Genomic DNA, 15,993 nt, shown 5'->3' on the forward strand with positions numbered 1-15,993 from the left:
TCAGCCTGAAGGGAAAAATGCACACAGACTAAATGTCCCAGTCATCTTTCAAGTGTGAGACTTTCTTCAGAGACTATAGGATTTGGATTGATGTTAGGATTCAGATATTGAAGCTCTGTATGTATAGCCTTTACTTTGTTTTATTTTCCCTCTTTCAGAGCATCCCAGACCCCAGCCGCCTCCCCTTGGTGGCACCCTGGAAGACATACCCGCTGTTCTTTGGCACAGCCATTTTTGCATTTGAAGGCATCGGGATGGTAAGAGTTGTGTCGTGATCCTCTGGTGCCCTTGGTGTCCTTGAGGTCTGCTTTAAGGAATGCTGAGGAAATGCTATTGGAAGTGATCTTCTGAGACTTAATGGCCAGTTAGTGAACAGCATCTTAGGGACCCCATTGAAGTTCTTCAGCTCCAACTTCTGAAAATAAATTGTTTGTAATTTGAGAATGTTTACATCCAAACCAGCTCTTTTGCACACCTATCTCCTGTATATGCAGTAAGCAGTGGTACATGGCAATTAGGAATGCAGGGTCTAGAGTCAGACTTGGGTGAGTCCTCCTGGCAAAGAGTAGCTGTGTGACCTTGTACAAGCACTTAACCTCTCTGAGCCTTCACTGTTTGCCTCTGATAAGTGATTTTAATGATTAATAATTGTTAGGGTTAAGTGAGATATGTGTAAAGTGTTTTGTACAGTTTCTGACATATGATGAGCATTAAATAATTTTTATTTTTATTAATAATACTGTTGATTTTATTAAATCAATAAACATATGAATAATTTTCCTGCCTTAAATCATTAATGTGCCGTATTTCTTTTGAATGAATAGCTTTATCTCAACTCAGTGTCCCCCCCATCATTGCTCCTAAAGAGAGGAATCTGCCACTCAGTTGTACCTAATTTGATTTTTATTTGTATTTTTCATAATAAAGATACAGAATTCTTCTCTGAAAAAAATTATTAGCTCTGCTGGCCAAGGGCTTAAGAAATGAAAAGACACTTCTCCTTTCATGGTATTTCATTTTCTCCCCATTTGATTTCCCTATCGTGTTAGACAAGCTTTTAGGAAAACCTAGAAGCCTGACACATTTTTGTCAAAACAGAGGAATTGTCCCCATAGTGTTGATAGACTGCATTAAGGCTCCGACATCATGCGGGAGGCTTTCTGAGTGATGGTGTAGAGGTGGTTGTCCTGAGGTTTTAAACCCTTCCTTGTGTTCCTTCTTGGGACTTCTCATCACCCAGGAAGAATGTCTCGCCTTGATTCACAGACCAGTGGTTGCCCTGATGCTGGGGCAGAGGCCTGGGATGGGTCCCTAATGCAGCAGTGAGACAGAGGTCCCGAGTGCTCAGGATGGGAAAGGAGAGGCCAAGTACGTGTGGACAGATGCCTGGAGACCCTGCATTGTACTGAGTTTATCAGTTTTCCCTAACAGCACAGTGTAGAGTCGTTCTGTGCTTCCTCTCATTAGCCAAGGCTTGAATACGGAGGCATTCCGTAATCATCATCATTTGTTACCTCAAGATTTCTCTGTGTTTTCTATTTCTACAACAGAGAGAGCTCTGCTATTTTGACTTAGTTTGGACTTTGGGGCTGTTGAGCACATCCAGGTGTGGTGCCACTGCCCACTGCTCACTGCTCACTGTGCTCTCTCTGTGTTTGCCCCGCAGGGCCAGGCCTGGCGGACCAGGGGGAGAGGAGCTCCCTGCCCTCTGTCTCTTTAGACTCTCCACAGGAGGGAACTGAAGGAAAGCTTAGAATCTGACTGTTACTAGATGTGGATCAACCGTAGCTTGAGACCTTTGAGCTGGTGGGATGGGGCTTGCTGAGGCCATTGGAAATGCAGAACTGCAGCGCCCCTCTGAGCACCGGGCTTTGGCTCATGGTGTCTGCTGGGGTGTGTCTGGCAAAGCCCTGCTCTGCCTCGTGGCCACAGGCACTCAGGACAAATGAGTGTAATGACAAAGCCAAAGATAGTTTGCAGTCATCGCCCTGCGCTGCTTTTCCTCGTCAGTCATGCCAGAAGCAGTTGATGGCAGATTGTGAAGACCGTCACAGTTATACTTGCTGTGTTCCCTGTTGTGAGCCAATCTTCGTAATCTTCCCTTTGCTTTAGTGCAAGGTAAAGAATGTCCTCTGTCGTGGGCCAGGGGTTTGAAATAGGAGCCTGGAAACTGGGTTTTGGGGCAGAGCTCCAAGACCCCGAACATCCAAGATCCCCTATCAAGTCATGCCACCCCTGGCACCTCAGTTTCTCTAACTTGTCACCGCTGGCACCCACCCCTTTTGCGGTAAGGAAGCAGTATCTGCGGACTAGAGCGGCAGTTTTCCCTGACCTCTGTTTTGTGTTCTTTGGACAGGTTAGCAAAGCTGTGAGCTCAGGTGAGGGGCAGCTGGCCTGTGCCGCCACCAGCACCGCTCCAGGTGGGCACGATGCGAAAGGGCCCGCTACCTGCAAGGTGGCTGCATTCAAGCAACAAAGGGAACGAACTCCCAGCCCACAGGGATGTCAGAGCAAGAGGCAGGGTGCTGGCCTGGGTCCAAGTCGGGGTTCCAGGCCTGCCCCCACTAACGTCTCAGGGCTTCCTGACTGAGACACGGGCTCTGGGTCTCCAGCTCTGCGAGGGGAACCTCTGAGGAAACGACCTGCATTGATTTGTTTGTCTAATGAGGGATGAATGTGGTTTTGAGGACTTGTAAGGATAAACTACTGTTTTCTGAGAAATGAGAATATGACTTTTTTTCCCTTGGCCATTCATGTTCTTTTCTGTGCTTTTTCTTCTCTCACTGTTCTCATAGGTTCTGCCCCTTGAAAACAAAATGAAGGATCCCCGGAAATTTCCAGTCATTTTGTATGTGGGAATGGCCATCGTCACTGCCCTCTACATCAGCCTGGGGTGTCTGGGGTACCTGCAATTTGGAGCTAATATCCAAGGCAGCATAACCCTCAACCTGCCCAACTGCTGGTATGTGGGGGGGATGGAAGCCTAGGAGCACCAGATATTTTTTTTAATCAGTTTTTTATCTTTCAGTTATAGTTGACATACAACTCCGTCCTAGCTTCAGGCATACACCCCAGTGCGTAGGCACTGCGTAGTTTACTAAGTGATCATCCCAGTAAATCTCGCACCCATCTGACACCGTACGATAGACTACTATCGATTATATTCCCTGTGCTGCACTCCACACCCCCGTGGCTGCTCTGCAACAGCCAACCTGCACTTCTCAGTCCTTCTCCCCTCCACGCATCCTCCCAGCCCCCCTCTCATCTGGCAACCGGCAAAATGCCCTCTGTGTCTGAGTCTGTTTCTGTTCCGCCAGTTCATTTGTTCTGTACTTTTTTTAATTAATAGGTCAGAATGTGGATTCTTTCTCCTGCTGATCTCTTAAGTCAGCCCGCTTCGCTTTAGTCCCCCGCTGCCACCTCCCCCAGGCCAGCACCGTCCCTCTGTGGCTGCCCACCGAGCCGTTTGAGCCACCTCCCTGCCTGAGTCTTAATCTCTCTCCAGGTCTGGGCTCCCCCTTGTCACCTGGGTGAGCCCCCTAGCACTCAGTCAGTCCGGTCTTGCTTTCCCTTGCTGAGGCCTCCTCTAAGGCTTCCCCTTGTCCTCCTTAATGTGCTGGTCAGAGCCCTTCCGGCTCTAGCCTAATTCCTACTCTGAGAGGAGGACTTGGCCTAAGAGTCACTCCTTTGGGGAAACTCTGATATCTGACTGAGACTCCCAGTCTCGGTCAGATGCCCCTTCTCTCTGCTCCCATAGGATCCCATTAGAATCCTACCCCACTTTTTATTCCATTGTAATTGTTCATTTACCTGTACTGAATGAAAAGTACTGAATTAAATGTACTGAATGATCCCCGTGAATGAAAAGCTCTGTGGGGGCAGCCACCACTCCATTTCCACTTTATCCCAGCACCTGGTGCGTGATTGTCACCAAGTGAATGATTTTTGAACAAAAAGGAGGACTAGACACTGAGACTGGGGCATTTTCTAAGTGAGGAGATGTTATCAGGGGCATAGAGGACAGAGGTGACCTGCCATGTCCTAGCTTCTCGCTGCCTCAGTTCCCTCTCTTGGGATGAGGAGTAGTCATTTCTTCCTGCCAGAATTGTCATGAAGAACAAATGATATGCGTGAGAAACAGCTTTGTAACAGTGTACTGGTGTGATGGCGAAGTAGGATGCCGCCCTGAGCTTTACTCTTTCTTTGGATGCGTAATTCATAGGGAGGCATTTCCTGAATGGACTGGTTGATCAGCTGACTGATAAACCATTTCTTCCTGGAAATCTGAGTCCAGAAGGGCCAAGTATCTAGTTCATTCACCTTAAGCCATTCCAAACAGACGGGGAGAGAGGGCACATCGGCTTAGTTCCCAGCCTCTGCTGTGCCTCTGCCATGCAGTCGCTGACTTGATGTGCACACGGAGTCCTCTCACCGTGGACCACAGGTTGTCGGGAGCCTGTCCATATCTCACTTTCCTTAACTCTTGGTTGCTGGATTATGAGGAAACACTCAGACAGATTGAAATGCTCCTCCCAAATGTAGATATCATGTAGTGTGTCCTAAGCAACAATTCTGTTTGGAAAATTAAAATTTCATCGTGGAGAGCAGCTGTGAGCAGACACTGAGATGCTTGCTGAGTGCCCTAGGGATCAGAGTAACCTTTCGGGCTGGCCCGGTTGTTGTCACTAGCATTGTCAGTGTTTAGCAAAGGACACCGTGTTCAGCAGGGTTCTGGGGACTAAGTTTGTTGTATGGCCACCCACAAGGTAGCCCTGAAATAGGTCATTGTTTTTAGAAACTCTTTCTTTCTCTTTTCCTCTGATGCCTGCTTTTAAATTTCCAAATGTTCTTGCCCTGTCAAGAATCAGATGGTAGCTTTGCATAATAAGATAAATGGATCGGGAGCAGCAAAAGCAGCCCACATAATCTAAAGACATAGATGAGCATCTGTCTTCTTTCCTCTGATATTTCAAACCCAGCTATTCTCATCTTTCTGCCTCCATTCAGGTGCAATTTATTTGGCTTTCCCTGCAGGTGCCTATCCTGATTCCAGACTTTCCTGCACTCCAGCAGGCTTGGCTGCTGCACTGAGTTTAATTATAGAGCCACCAGCTGATTTTTTTCCAAAGAGTTTTTATCAGCTGTTCTTGGAGCAAGTAAGACCTTTTGTCAAACTCAGTCTCTCCTGGGGTGTTCTTCTCCTTCCAGCATAAGAACATCTCTAGGTATTAAGCTCAACCACAGAGAAACTTAGTGCATGTTATGAACAATATAGTTACCACTTTTAAGCAGATTTCCAACAAGGGAGGGAGGCCAATCTTGCTGCTTAAGTCATGAGGATCGTGTTTGATGTGGAGTTTTGTTTAGGGTCAAAGTAGTCTTCCCTTTAATGATCATGTGGTATCCATAAGGACTTATAAGACTCTTTTTCCTGCTCTGCATAATCCTAGGCATGGATGGGATAGATAGAGGTATCTCAAGGTGAGATAATGGTCTCCCTGAGAAGCTGCACATAAGCAGTGGTAGGAGGACAGCTGTACTGGGGTGGAAAGATGGGTTCTGCTCGTGCCTCTTGGTCCTGCATGGTCACCATGTGACTCTAGGTGAGTTGGATGGGGAGGATATATATAAACAGACTTGGTACATTTTAATTGTATTTTTCATTGCTTTTATTTTTGAGAGGATATGTGCCCTTGGTAAAGATTCCAAATGTTCAAAGAGTATACAGGAAATGTTAAATTTCCACTCACCTCCTCCAGTCCCCAGTTCTACAGTTTTCCATTTCAGAGGCAACCATGTTAACCAGTTTCTTGTGTTTCCATCTGGAGATGTTTTGTGCAAATAAGGATGCACATATATGTGTATTTGAGGGAGAATGGTTTTTCCCTTTTTTAAACGAATTATAACACACTATAGACACTGTACTGCTTCATGATTTTTTCACTTAATAGTATATCATAAAGCTAGTTCCATGTCAACACTTGGAGTTCTGCTTCATACTTTTTAACTGCTGTATGGGGACACCATGAGTTATTTAACCAGTTCTCCACTGTTGAACATTTAAACTGTTTTCAATCTTTTGTACTTAAATAATGCTGCAATGACATATTTTGAATGTAAGTTTTTATGTACATGTGTAAATATACCTGCAAGATAAATTGCTATACATGAGATTGCTGGGTCCAAAGGACATATGCATTTGTAACTTGGATAGATTTGGCCAAATCGCAATGGGACCATTTTACACTATCCCTGCTAGTATATGCGTGTGTGGAGCCAGCTTTAAAGGTACCTGGTTCTCTCTGCAGGCTGTACCAGTCAGTGAAGCTGCTCTACTCCATTGGCATCTTCTTTACCTATGCCATCCAGTTCTTCGTCCCAGCTGAGATCATCATCCCCTTCTTTGTGTCCCGCGTGCCCGAGCATTGGGAGCTGGTAGTAGACCTGTTCGTGCGCACCGTGCTGGTCTGCCTGACATGTGAGTAGAACATAGGAGAATTGCCTTGTTTTTTATTCCCAAAGGGCACCCAACCTCCAGGGCTTTCCCTGAGGGAGAGCTTGCGTTTAAGTGCAGTTGCCTGCGCTGGGTGAACAGGAAGCTTGGCATGCTCTCTGTTTCAGAGTTGAGGCGTGTTCTGATGGTGAGGTGAATTGGTGACATATATACTCTACAGTACCTGGCAATGGGGACTGTCATTTATTTATCAGTATGGTATGAAGTGCTATAGAGGCAGTTGAAAGTCATAGATGTGTAATTACTATTCCATATAAAATATGGTAAAAGACCATTTAACTGTATTCATAATGAATGAGTACAGGTTACTTTGATAGTGGGTACATGTTTGTTTTTTCAAATAATCAATTTTTCAGTGTAACCATCTATTCCTTAGATTTCATTTCAGGCTACATGATACTCTTCTAGACATTTTGGGATGTCGGTCTACATAAATGTGTTTCTTAGAAATTTTTCTATTGATTACCCAGATGTTTGATCTATCACTTTGTGTTTTTTATTCCTCTTCCCAGAACCACACATCAGGGGTTGTGAATTAAGAGACAAGATGTCACCCTATTTGCTTTTGGTTGAAACAAGTATAAATTGAAAACAAAAACTAGTCCTAATTTTTCAGATTATGTGAGTTGATACAATAGAAAACCCCAAATGAATTGATCTGTACTATTTAATTTAAATTACTAGGATATTTACAATTGCTTTCCAAATTGAAATGCTTGAATCATATATTTTTATTTAGGCTATATTTGCCTTTTAATTTTATTTTTAAATTTTTTATTCTTTTGGGACAAAACATCTTGCTTGGTACATTGAGACTTCCCCGGAGATTTTCTTATTATTCTTTCTGTGTTGGAATAAATATAGGTCTCTATATTTTAACTGAACCAGAATTGAGTATTTAGGGAGAAATATGTGAATGTTGTCTGGTTTTCACTCATAGTATGGAAAATCAGAAATGATTTTTTGGTCGCCTGTTAGCAAGAGAAGGGCAGGCAAGAAACTATCCATTCTTTTCAACTGCCCAAGCGAAATATAGAGAACAGATTAGTGTCTATCCCAGAAGAGGCTCCTCTAGGGAGTAGCCTAGTACTTATACCAAAGTAGACCTCATCAAGGGAACAGACTAGTACCTATCTGAGAACAGACCTCATCAAGAGAATTGCCTTGTGCCCATCCAAGAATGGACCTCCTCAAGGGGACAAACTAATGCCACTAACAGAATGGACCTCCTCAAGCCACCTGCAGTTCTTTTCTATGTTACTTGAAGGATAGTAGGTGGAAGCTTATCATCCTGGGTATCTGTGTGGAAAGAACTCATCGGAGTAAAGAACTAAGGCCTTTCCATGACTTTCTGATTTAATCTTGGGCAACACTCCTGAGGATTTATATCTACATGGGGCTGGGTAGGAGCCAGGCAGAGGGTGGACACTTTGATTTTTCCAGGCCCAGAGAGCTGGTGGCAACCAAGAATCTGACTTCTCCTTGTAGCCTTTATTAGGTAAACCTTCGGTCTCTTTCTAGTCCAGGCTATAGAAATGCACACTCAGCAGCTAATCCTGGGCAGCGCCTAGGTCACTGCTGGCCCAGAGCTACTGCAAAGAAAGGAAGGTGATGTATCTTGCTTTTCCAGTAAATTGCTTTGATGCTTGATGATGGGATGCTTGGACTCTAGGTTTTAACTCCACTCTTCCGCCAGCAACTCTGGATGCTTTGATTCAGATATGTATGTTTCTTCTGTGAATGGATAAGCTCCAAGTATCGAGGAGTCGGATTCCACATTCAGGTGTTTATAATGTCAACTCTCAGGGCCCCAATTCTTGGATCCAAAGGGTGCTGGGAGAAAGGGTGGGGCTAGTTCACATAACTGGCTTTCTTTCTAAGTGGTTCCTCTAGAAAAACCAGGTCTGTCTAGGTGAAGCATGCTGTCACTGCCTAGGCAGCAGCTTCTCCCTGACCCAAGAGCTGGGGCAGTGCTGCTGGGCCTGATCTCTCTCATGGCCCCATTTCCTCCTATAGTCTGGCTTCAGCCTCTGGTGGCATATGTCTTGCTTCCTGCCAGGTTTCTTTCCGTTGTACCCCTCTGGAGCCACCAGTCTGATTCACAGATCTCATGCTGTCCTTAGATGCCTCTTGGTTTTTGCTTCACTTTTTCTGGCTCTGTCTGTGGGTCTCACCTCCCTTCTCCAGCATGATGCTTAAAGGACTCGAGCTGCTTTTGATCTTGAAGCGCAGTCAGTTGTTTTTCCCTTCTGTGGTCTCTTGTGACTTTGCATTGCATTGTCATCCTATTAAATGATGTGGCCCCTTCATCTCTGAGCACTCTGGCTTCTCCAACTTCCCTGGAGACTTTGAAGTAATTGTGGGATTCAAGAGAGGCATTTCATTGTAGCACCAATTTAAATGTATTCATGTGAGTTTCTTTTGTTGTTTTTTCCTTTGTACTTTCCTATCTTTTTGCACAAGTTTAATTTGTATATGATTTTAGAGCTTTCATATAACTCATTTTTCTTTTCAATTATACCCATAAATTTTAATGGCAGGTTTTTAAATTTTTATATCTAGTGTTTTCTTATATTTTTCCCAACTTTTTCTCCTCTTCTTCACCCTTCATCCCCAAGAGGAGCAGGGCACTTTGGTCCAGCCTCATTTTTCCCCACTTGGAATTGAACTTTTTTACCATTCTCCCCTACCCTGCAGAGATTGCTGTGTCTCCTTTTTGATGCTGAATTTCAGACTGCTGGGGAGGAGGGTTGGGAAAATAATGCATGCCAGAGAATGGTGCTCATTTTGTTACGATTGCATATGGGACAGTAGTTACTTCAGCCCGTATGTTTAGAAATGTCAACTCAGCTAGTCACCTTATGTCCAGGGCTTGTGTAGAAGGAGAGGCTGGAAGGGGCTGGCTCCACCTGGGGAGCTCAGAGGTGTAGGAAACATAGTTTCTTAGGATTCCATGAGACACTAACCTGTCCTTCAATGGTTGCTACTAATTCTTTGTGACATTTGCCATGTGCAACATTTCACTTCAGTTAGCTATGAGAATTTCAGAAACCTATTGTTGAAGATGTAATAACATAAAACCATATCAACTGAGAGGCCTGTTTAGGCCAGAATGTATAGCTGTAAAACATTCTAGCAGCCAGACAGACCCTTTAGAGCGGTGATCCCCAACCTTTTTGACACCAAGAACTGGTTTTGTGGAAGACAATTTTTCCATGGACTGGGGGATAGGGAGTGGGGGAGCGGTTTCAGGATGATTTAAGCTCATAGATTCTCTGGTGAGAATCTAATGCCACCATTGATCTGTAGGAGGCGGAGTTCAGGCAGTCATGCAAAGAATGGGGAGGGGCTGTAGATACAGATGAAGCTTCTGCTTGCCCACCACTCACCTCCTGCTGTGTGGCCCAGTTCCTAACAGACCATGGACAGTACTGGTCCATGGCCTGGGGGTGGGGACCCCTGCTTTAGAGCACAGAGCTTCCAGGTCCAAACAGAGTGGCTTCTCAGCACCTCTTGGCCTTTCACACTTGTCAGTCTGACAGCTAAATAAAGAAGGGGAGCAGCATAAATTAGCTGTGCTTTTGCCCCAGTCCCAGGGACCCTCATGAGGCCTCAGTTTCCTCGACTGTAATATGACAGTTATCTGATCACTAAGTTTTCTCTCAAGTTTAAAATTCTGTGATTCTGCATAACTACTTTGAGCTTGATTTTAGATTTTGACCAAAATATTACTTGAAAAAATAGTACTTGAAAGTTAATGTAAAGGTATGTGGAGAATGTCTAGATCAAAGGTTATTGAAGAAGAAATTCCCAGTATCGCCTGTGTCCTAACAAAATTATTTTCTTTGGTATTTTATCATCTATGTTAATCCTCATGGGTGCATTTTAAAAATAATTTCAATCATAGTATAACTAACTTTGTCTTTTGCATTTTATTTAATATTAAATCTTGAATATATATATTCCTCATAAGTATTTTCACGACTGCATGACAGTCCATCATGTTGGTGGGTCATATCTACTAAACTACTCCTTTAATGTTAGACATGTAGGTTGTTTCCCTTGCTTTTGTACTTTTTAAATTTATACCCCCACTAAATGAAATTATTATTCTGTCTAAGACTATAATTAATTTAAAGGTAGATTACTAAATGCTTAAGAGTAGCATGGGTGGGCTTTACCAACAATCAGTCATAATAAAACAGCAGAAAGAGCTTCTCGAACACACAGAAGCTGTAAGTGTCCAATTGGTATATGATTTTAGATCAGATTTCTGTAAGTGTGTTTTTGTTCTCTTAAGTGCTTTCTCTTCTCTTGTGCATTAGTCAGCTCTTTCTGTCCCTGGTCTAAAACCACAGACTTTAGAATCCCAATCAGTTCCTTCTCTGAACATGGCCGTTTACCTCATGTTACTTCAGCCGTTTAACCCAAAGGGAAGACGTTTGGCAATACCATTGGCGCCCTCTTGACTAATCATGTGATCCATCTGAGTTGTCCTCATCCGCTACTTTCTGTACATGACGCAGCTAAACTGCTGCGGAGGGCTATGGACCTGCCATTTGGGTGTTTGCCATCTTCTTTTTGGGGTGTTTTTTGTCGGGGAGTGCAGAGGGAGTGGGGAGAGGGTATTCCTAGACAGCTGCTTCCTGAGATCTCTACCTTCTTGAGTTTCTCTTTCTAGAACTTAAACTCATAAATACATTTAAAGATTTCAGTTGCTCCTGTATTATTCCTAAGTACCTAATTCCTGCCTCTGGAATTAGTGAAAACTAGTTTGCCACATTTTGCAAAACAGATACCCTGCTATTGAGCTCTTAGGGCTTTTATGCTAATTTAGGCCTCCTTTTTCTCTTCCTCATATTAGTGGGAGGCTCCCTCTTCTTGCCTTCTTCCATTATCTTTCTCCAATGTCAAGCTTTATTTAGGGTTCAGTTGTGGTATCTGCTCCATCTAGGACAGGAGGAGGGTCTTTATTTTCCAGCCCTGTGGTCCTGGCTTTAAGAGAAAATTTTTGTTCGTTTAAAAAAATCTCTATTAAGGATATTTTTGTTATGCATGCTTATCTTGTATATCCTTTGTAGTAAAAAGAAGAACAAATTTTTAGATTGCTTTTGAAATATCATGATAAAGTGGAACATCTGCTCGATCTGAGAAAAGATTCTGATCACACAAGCTTCTATTTCTGTTTCCACTTAATTCTTATCACAGAGTGCGTGGAGCACATCTGACTTCACACTCATATCATGAATGTCCATCTGTCCTTCTGGTTAATGTGAGAGATGGAGAGGAAATGACAGACTCTTGGAGGTGGGAGGGACCAGGCAGGTCCTCTGACTTGTCTCCTGGGGCTCACTATCCCTGATTAAGGGCTCCCTTCTCTTATGCAGGCTGGAGCAGCCATGGAGACCATTGGAATAGCCCACACTCCCTTTAATGGCACAAAGCCAGGTGGGCTAGAAGCTACATTTGGACAACCATGTGTTCTAGGAGAGGAGTCCCATGGCTCTGTTGTGCCACTCTTGGGCAGCATGCGGTGCTTTCTATTTGACAGTGAGTTGGGGGGCATATGATACTGAGTCCGCATTGTATAGATTGTTAGAATGCAGAGGTGGGTGGGACCTCAACAATCAATCAGTATTAGTACAATCACCTATTTCAGGGGTAAACAAGCTGAGTCTCAGAATGGTGAGCTGATTTACCCTGGATCACAGCCTGCCACTGAGCAGGGATTGGTAGTTATATGAGTTGACATTTTATGAAGCAGGCACTATATTGCTTAATTCTCTAAAATCTTTACATTTGACCATCCCTATATAGCAGTAGGGGAAGTGAGAGTCTTAAAGAGGGTAATTAACTGACTGGTTTATGGTGGACCTGGGATATGAGCCTAGGTTCTGAGTCCGGAGCCTGAACTCTCAACCACATTACTGTATGGGCAGATGGAGACCAGGACCCCAGAGAGGGCAAGTGTCTTTTTCCAGGGCACACAGCAGATCAACTCTTATCGAGCGTTAGGTTATCCATGATGAGAACACCATTTTGTCATCAGCCTACAGACACTTTACCTCCAACTTTCCTCCAAATTCAACCCTGAAGTTTTGAGGAGTATCACCAACTCTGTTTATTTGAAAGTATGTAAGGACTGAAACAGACTGTTGTTAAAAGGCTTTACCTTTTATAGACTTTCTGAAGGCTTCAGAACAATGATGGTGTTGATGGCTAATGGCCACTGAGGTTGATGCTAGAAGTAGGAAAGAGGACAGGATTGCACCACGGCTGCGAGAGACCGTGGTAGGGCCAGGCCTGAGGCTCAGGCCTCCTGTACTCCCTTTTATTATCAGGCTTCAAAACCCTTGTATTATTTCCTTTACAAAGCAGAGAGAGGTCAGGGCTGACTATATGCCAGATTCTCTGCCAAACCATTGTGGTGTCCCCTGGAAGAGCTAAACCTGACACCTGACTCCCCCAGTTCTTCACAGACAGGGTCTTTCTGCTGGTCAGCCAGATCCTCTGTTCTCCCTCCTTTAGTCTGTATTTTCTTACTCATCAAGTTTATGATGGAACTGTACCCGGGACTTGAGGTCCTAGCTCTGCCACTTTATATGTAATTTCTCTGGGTCTCTCTTTGCGTGGGGATAATAATCATGTTGTGGAGTTCTATACCCATGGAGCACAGGCAGATTCAGCTCATTGAGTATATGGGGTGCCATGCAGTCAGCTGGGCACCAGATGGTCTGCTGTGATGGGAGTGTTCTGGGTCTGTGCTCTCCGGGACAACAGCCACTGGGCACAGGTAGCCTTGAAATGTGGCCAGTGTGAATGAGGAACTAAAGTCATTTAAATATCAATAGTTGGTCACTACTAAGTTGAGACAGGAGATGTGAATCTGCCCCTCCCCTGATAAATCGAATTTCAACAGGCCTCTCCTCTTGCTGCAGGGAGTGGTATTCCAGTTTAAAAGTAAGTGTTTCTCATAAAACCTGGCCTCTAAATGCAACCCAGGACTTTTGTCTGATGCTCAGGCAAAGAGGCGGCGATTGATCGATTGATTCAGACAGTCCATCTAAAGGGTAAAATTGGCTGCCTTGGACTGTGATGTTCAGACAGCCTCACCAGTGTGACGCCTTCCTCAGAGCAATTTGACTGCATTTTTTGCTTTAGAAAGTTAGAACTGAAATCCCCATGGCAAATGTAACTTGTGTTAGGGCTCAGGGAGGTAACAGATGCGCCCTGAATTGCTGTCTCAATGCTGAGGACTTCTAGTTGGAGGCCAGCCGTGGAGAAAACAGTCATCAAAATACATTTGCGTACTAACCAGTTAAGGATGCACTTTTCACGAGCAGCAGAATATACACTCATGATGATAATGTTAACTATATTGCCTGCCTGTTGTACACCAGGCCTTTTGTTAAGTGCCCATGTGACCTCCTTTAGTCATCATGACATCTCTGTGTCATAGGAGCTATTAGTATTCTTATTCTGCCCACAAGAAAACTCGAGAATCAAAAGGAGCCATAACTTCCCCAATGTCACTCAGGTAGAGCCAGGATTCAAATACAGGAGCCTAATTCCAGAGCCCATAATCCTCAATAAACTTGTGAAACATTGGCCTTCACCTCCAGTGGAAAGCTGAGTTAGATGGGATCGTGGGATCGATGGCCACTGGATCAACATGTTCAGTGGAGCCTCCTCCCCTTGGTTTTAAATAGCGCTGTCCGGCCGGCTTGACAGTGGTACAGTTGTCACTATGGTATGGAAGCTGATGGCATCTCCTAATGCAGCCCCCGTTCATCTTTGTCAGTTCCACCCTCCTCACGTACACCCGTGCCGAAGCTTCAGCTGTGGGAGCCACTTGCCAGCTTGTCCTGGCACAGGGCCGTGGTCATCGTGGGTGCAGTCAGCCTCACACAGAACTGCTTCTACTTTCCCTGTAGGATCACATTCTGTGAATTGGGGTTTATCATGGCATCCTTCCAGAAGAAGGAGGGCTTTCCCCCTGTTTTGTTTCTTATCAGTCAAGTAGAGATGTTTGTGTTGGAGGTACCCTCAGGAGTGAGACAGTGAGCAGTCACTCCGGAATGGTCCACTTCCTTTTTTTCTCCACACGCTTCCTCCTTTGTAGGACCAGAACGCATTGGGATGTCATTTGGTTCCTCTTCCTTGGAAGATGGAAATCATATACAGCACTAGGAGAGCTGAAAGCTAGGTGACTGGAGCCAGGAGGTATGGGTTCCAGTCCCAGTTTTGCCAATCTTGCAGCAAGACCCAGGTTACTCCACCTGTCTGGGCATTCATTTTCTCATCTGTTGAATGAGAGATTGGGCCAGATCATGTCTTAAGTTTTTCTGGAGCTCTCCATTCTATGGGGGGACACTTGCTAAATTTGCAAAACAGTGAGGAGGTCCCTTCCAGCTCTGGGCAGTCTTGTGAACACCCATGTCCTCTCTCCCGCAGGCATCTTGGCCATCCTCATCCCCCGCCTGGACCTGGTCATCTCCCTGGTGGGCTCCGTGAGCAGCAGCGCCCTGGCGCTCATCATCCCGCCCCTCCTGGAGATCACCACCTACTACTCGGAGGGCATGAGCCCCCTCACCATCGCCAAGGACTTCCTGATCAGCATCCTGGGCTTTGTGGGCTTTGTGGTGGGGACTTACGAGGCTCTCTACGAGCTAATCCAGCCAAGCAACGCTCCCATTTTTATCAACTCCACCAGTGCCTCTGCATAGCTGTCTGGGTGGATCCCCTGCACCTGCCCACCCCACCCTAATGTGTTCCCTAGCCCCCGGCCCCAGAGCCTTGGAGGGTCCAGGCTCTGGGGAAAAGCAAGTTTGCTGTTCAGGAACCCCGCTACCTGGCACCTAGGTTCCCCGGGCCAGGTAGGATTGAGGGCATGGGGGAGGGTGGCTGGCAGATACACAGGAGGTACCTCTCATGGCAGCGCCATCGTTGTTCATTTGTACTTATTTAACCCTGCACCTTACAACTGTTTTCCCTCATTATGCCCTCTCCCTTGCCTGCCTCTCTCCACTGACCCACGTCCCCAAATTATTCTCGTTGCACAGCTCACTTTATTTAAAAATGTTAACATTTCCTTTTCTGGTCCAGACCTAGATTAAATAAGTAGGAACTCTCTCTTTATAAAGTAGGGCCAATCTCTTTTTCATATCTATCCCAAATATTTTACCTTACTATTCTTCTATCGAGTCAAGTCTCTGGCAGGTATCTGGATCCTGCCTAGTGGTTTAAAACCAGCCCCCAAAGCTGGAGTTTTTAATCTTTCCCGTCCGGCTTGCTGTGACCCTTGGCCACACCTTCTCCTCTCTGAATCCCTGAGTGGGTCACAGTACTGTATTCTCAGTTGCTTTAGCTCCCAAAAGATACCAAGTGCTGCCTCAATTGAAATATTTATATTTTATTTAAAATTATCTTTTCTTTTTAGACTTTCTAGATTTGAGGTTATTGTGAATCATTCCTTCCTC

General features: G+C 44.9%; 1 protein-coding gene across 2 annotated transcripts in view; it reads left to right on the top strand.

The window, feature by feature from the left end:
• The window catches only part of SLC36A1 (solute carrier family 36 member 1), a 33,780-nt gene extending 18,124 nt beyond the window's left edge, over positions 1-15,656 (top strand). For both annotated transcript variants that reach the window (XM_090288444.1, XM_090288445.1), the window contains exons 8-11: positions 159-257; positions 2,796-2,962; positions 6,309-6,478; positions 14,969-15,656. In XM_090288444.1, coding sequence (XP_090144570.1) covers positions 159-257; positions 2,796-2,962; positions 6,309-6,478; positions 14,969-15,240 — 708 coding nt within the window. In that variant the 3' untranslated portion in view covers positions 15,241-15,656. The remainder of the gene's footprint in view (positions 1-158; positions 258-2,795; positions 2,963-6,308; positions 6,479-14,968) is intronic.
• Positions 15,657-15,993: the final 337 nt, after the last annotated feature.

The sequence above is a fragment of the Furipterus horrens genome, unplaced genomic scaffold (assembly GCF_987537825.1).
Source record: "Furipterus horrens unplaced genomic scaffold, mFurHor1.1.pri manual_scaffold_10, whole genome shotgun sequence".
Taxonomy (NCBI): domain Eukaryota; kingdom Metazoa; phylum Chordata; class Mammalia; order Chiroptera; family Furipteridae; genus Furipterus; species Furipterus horrens.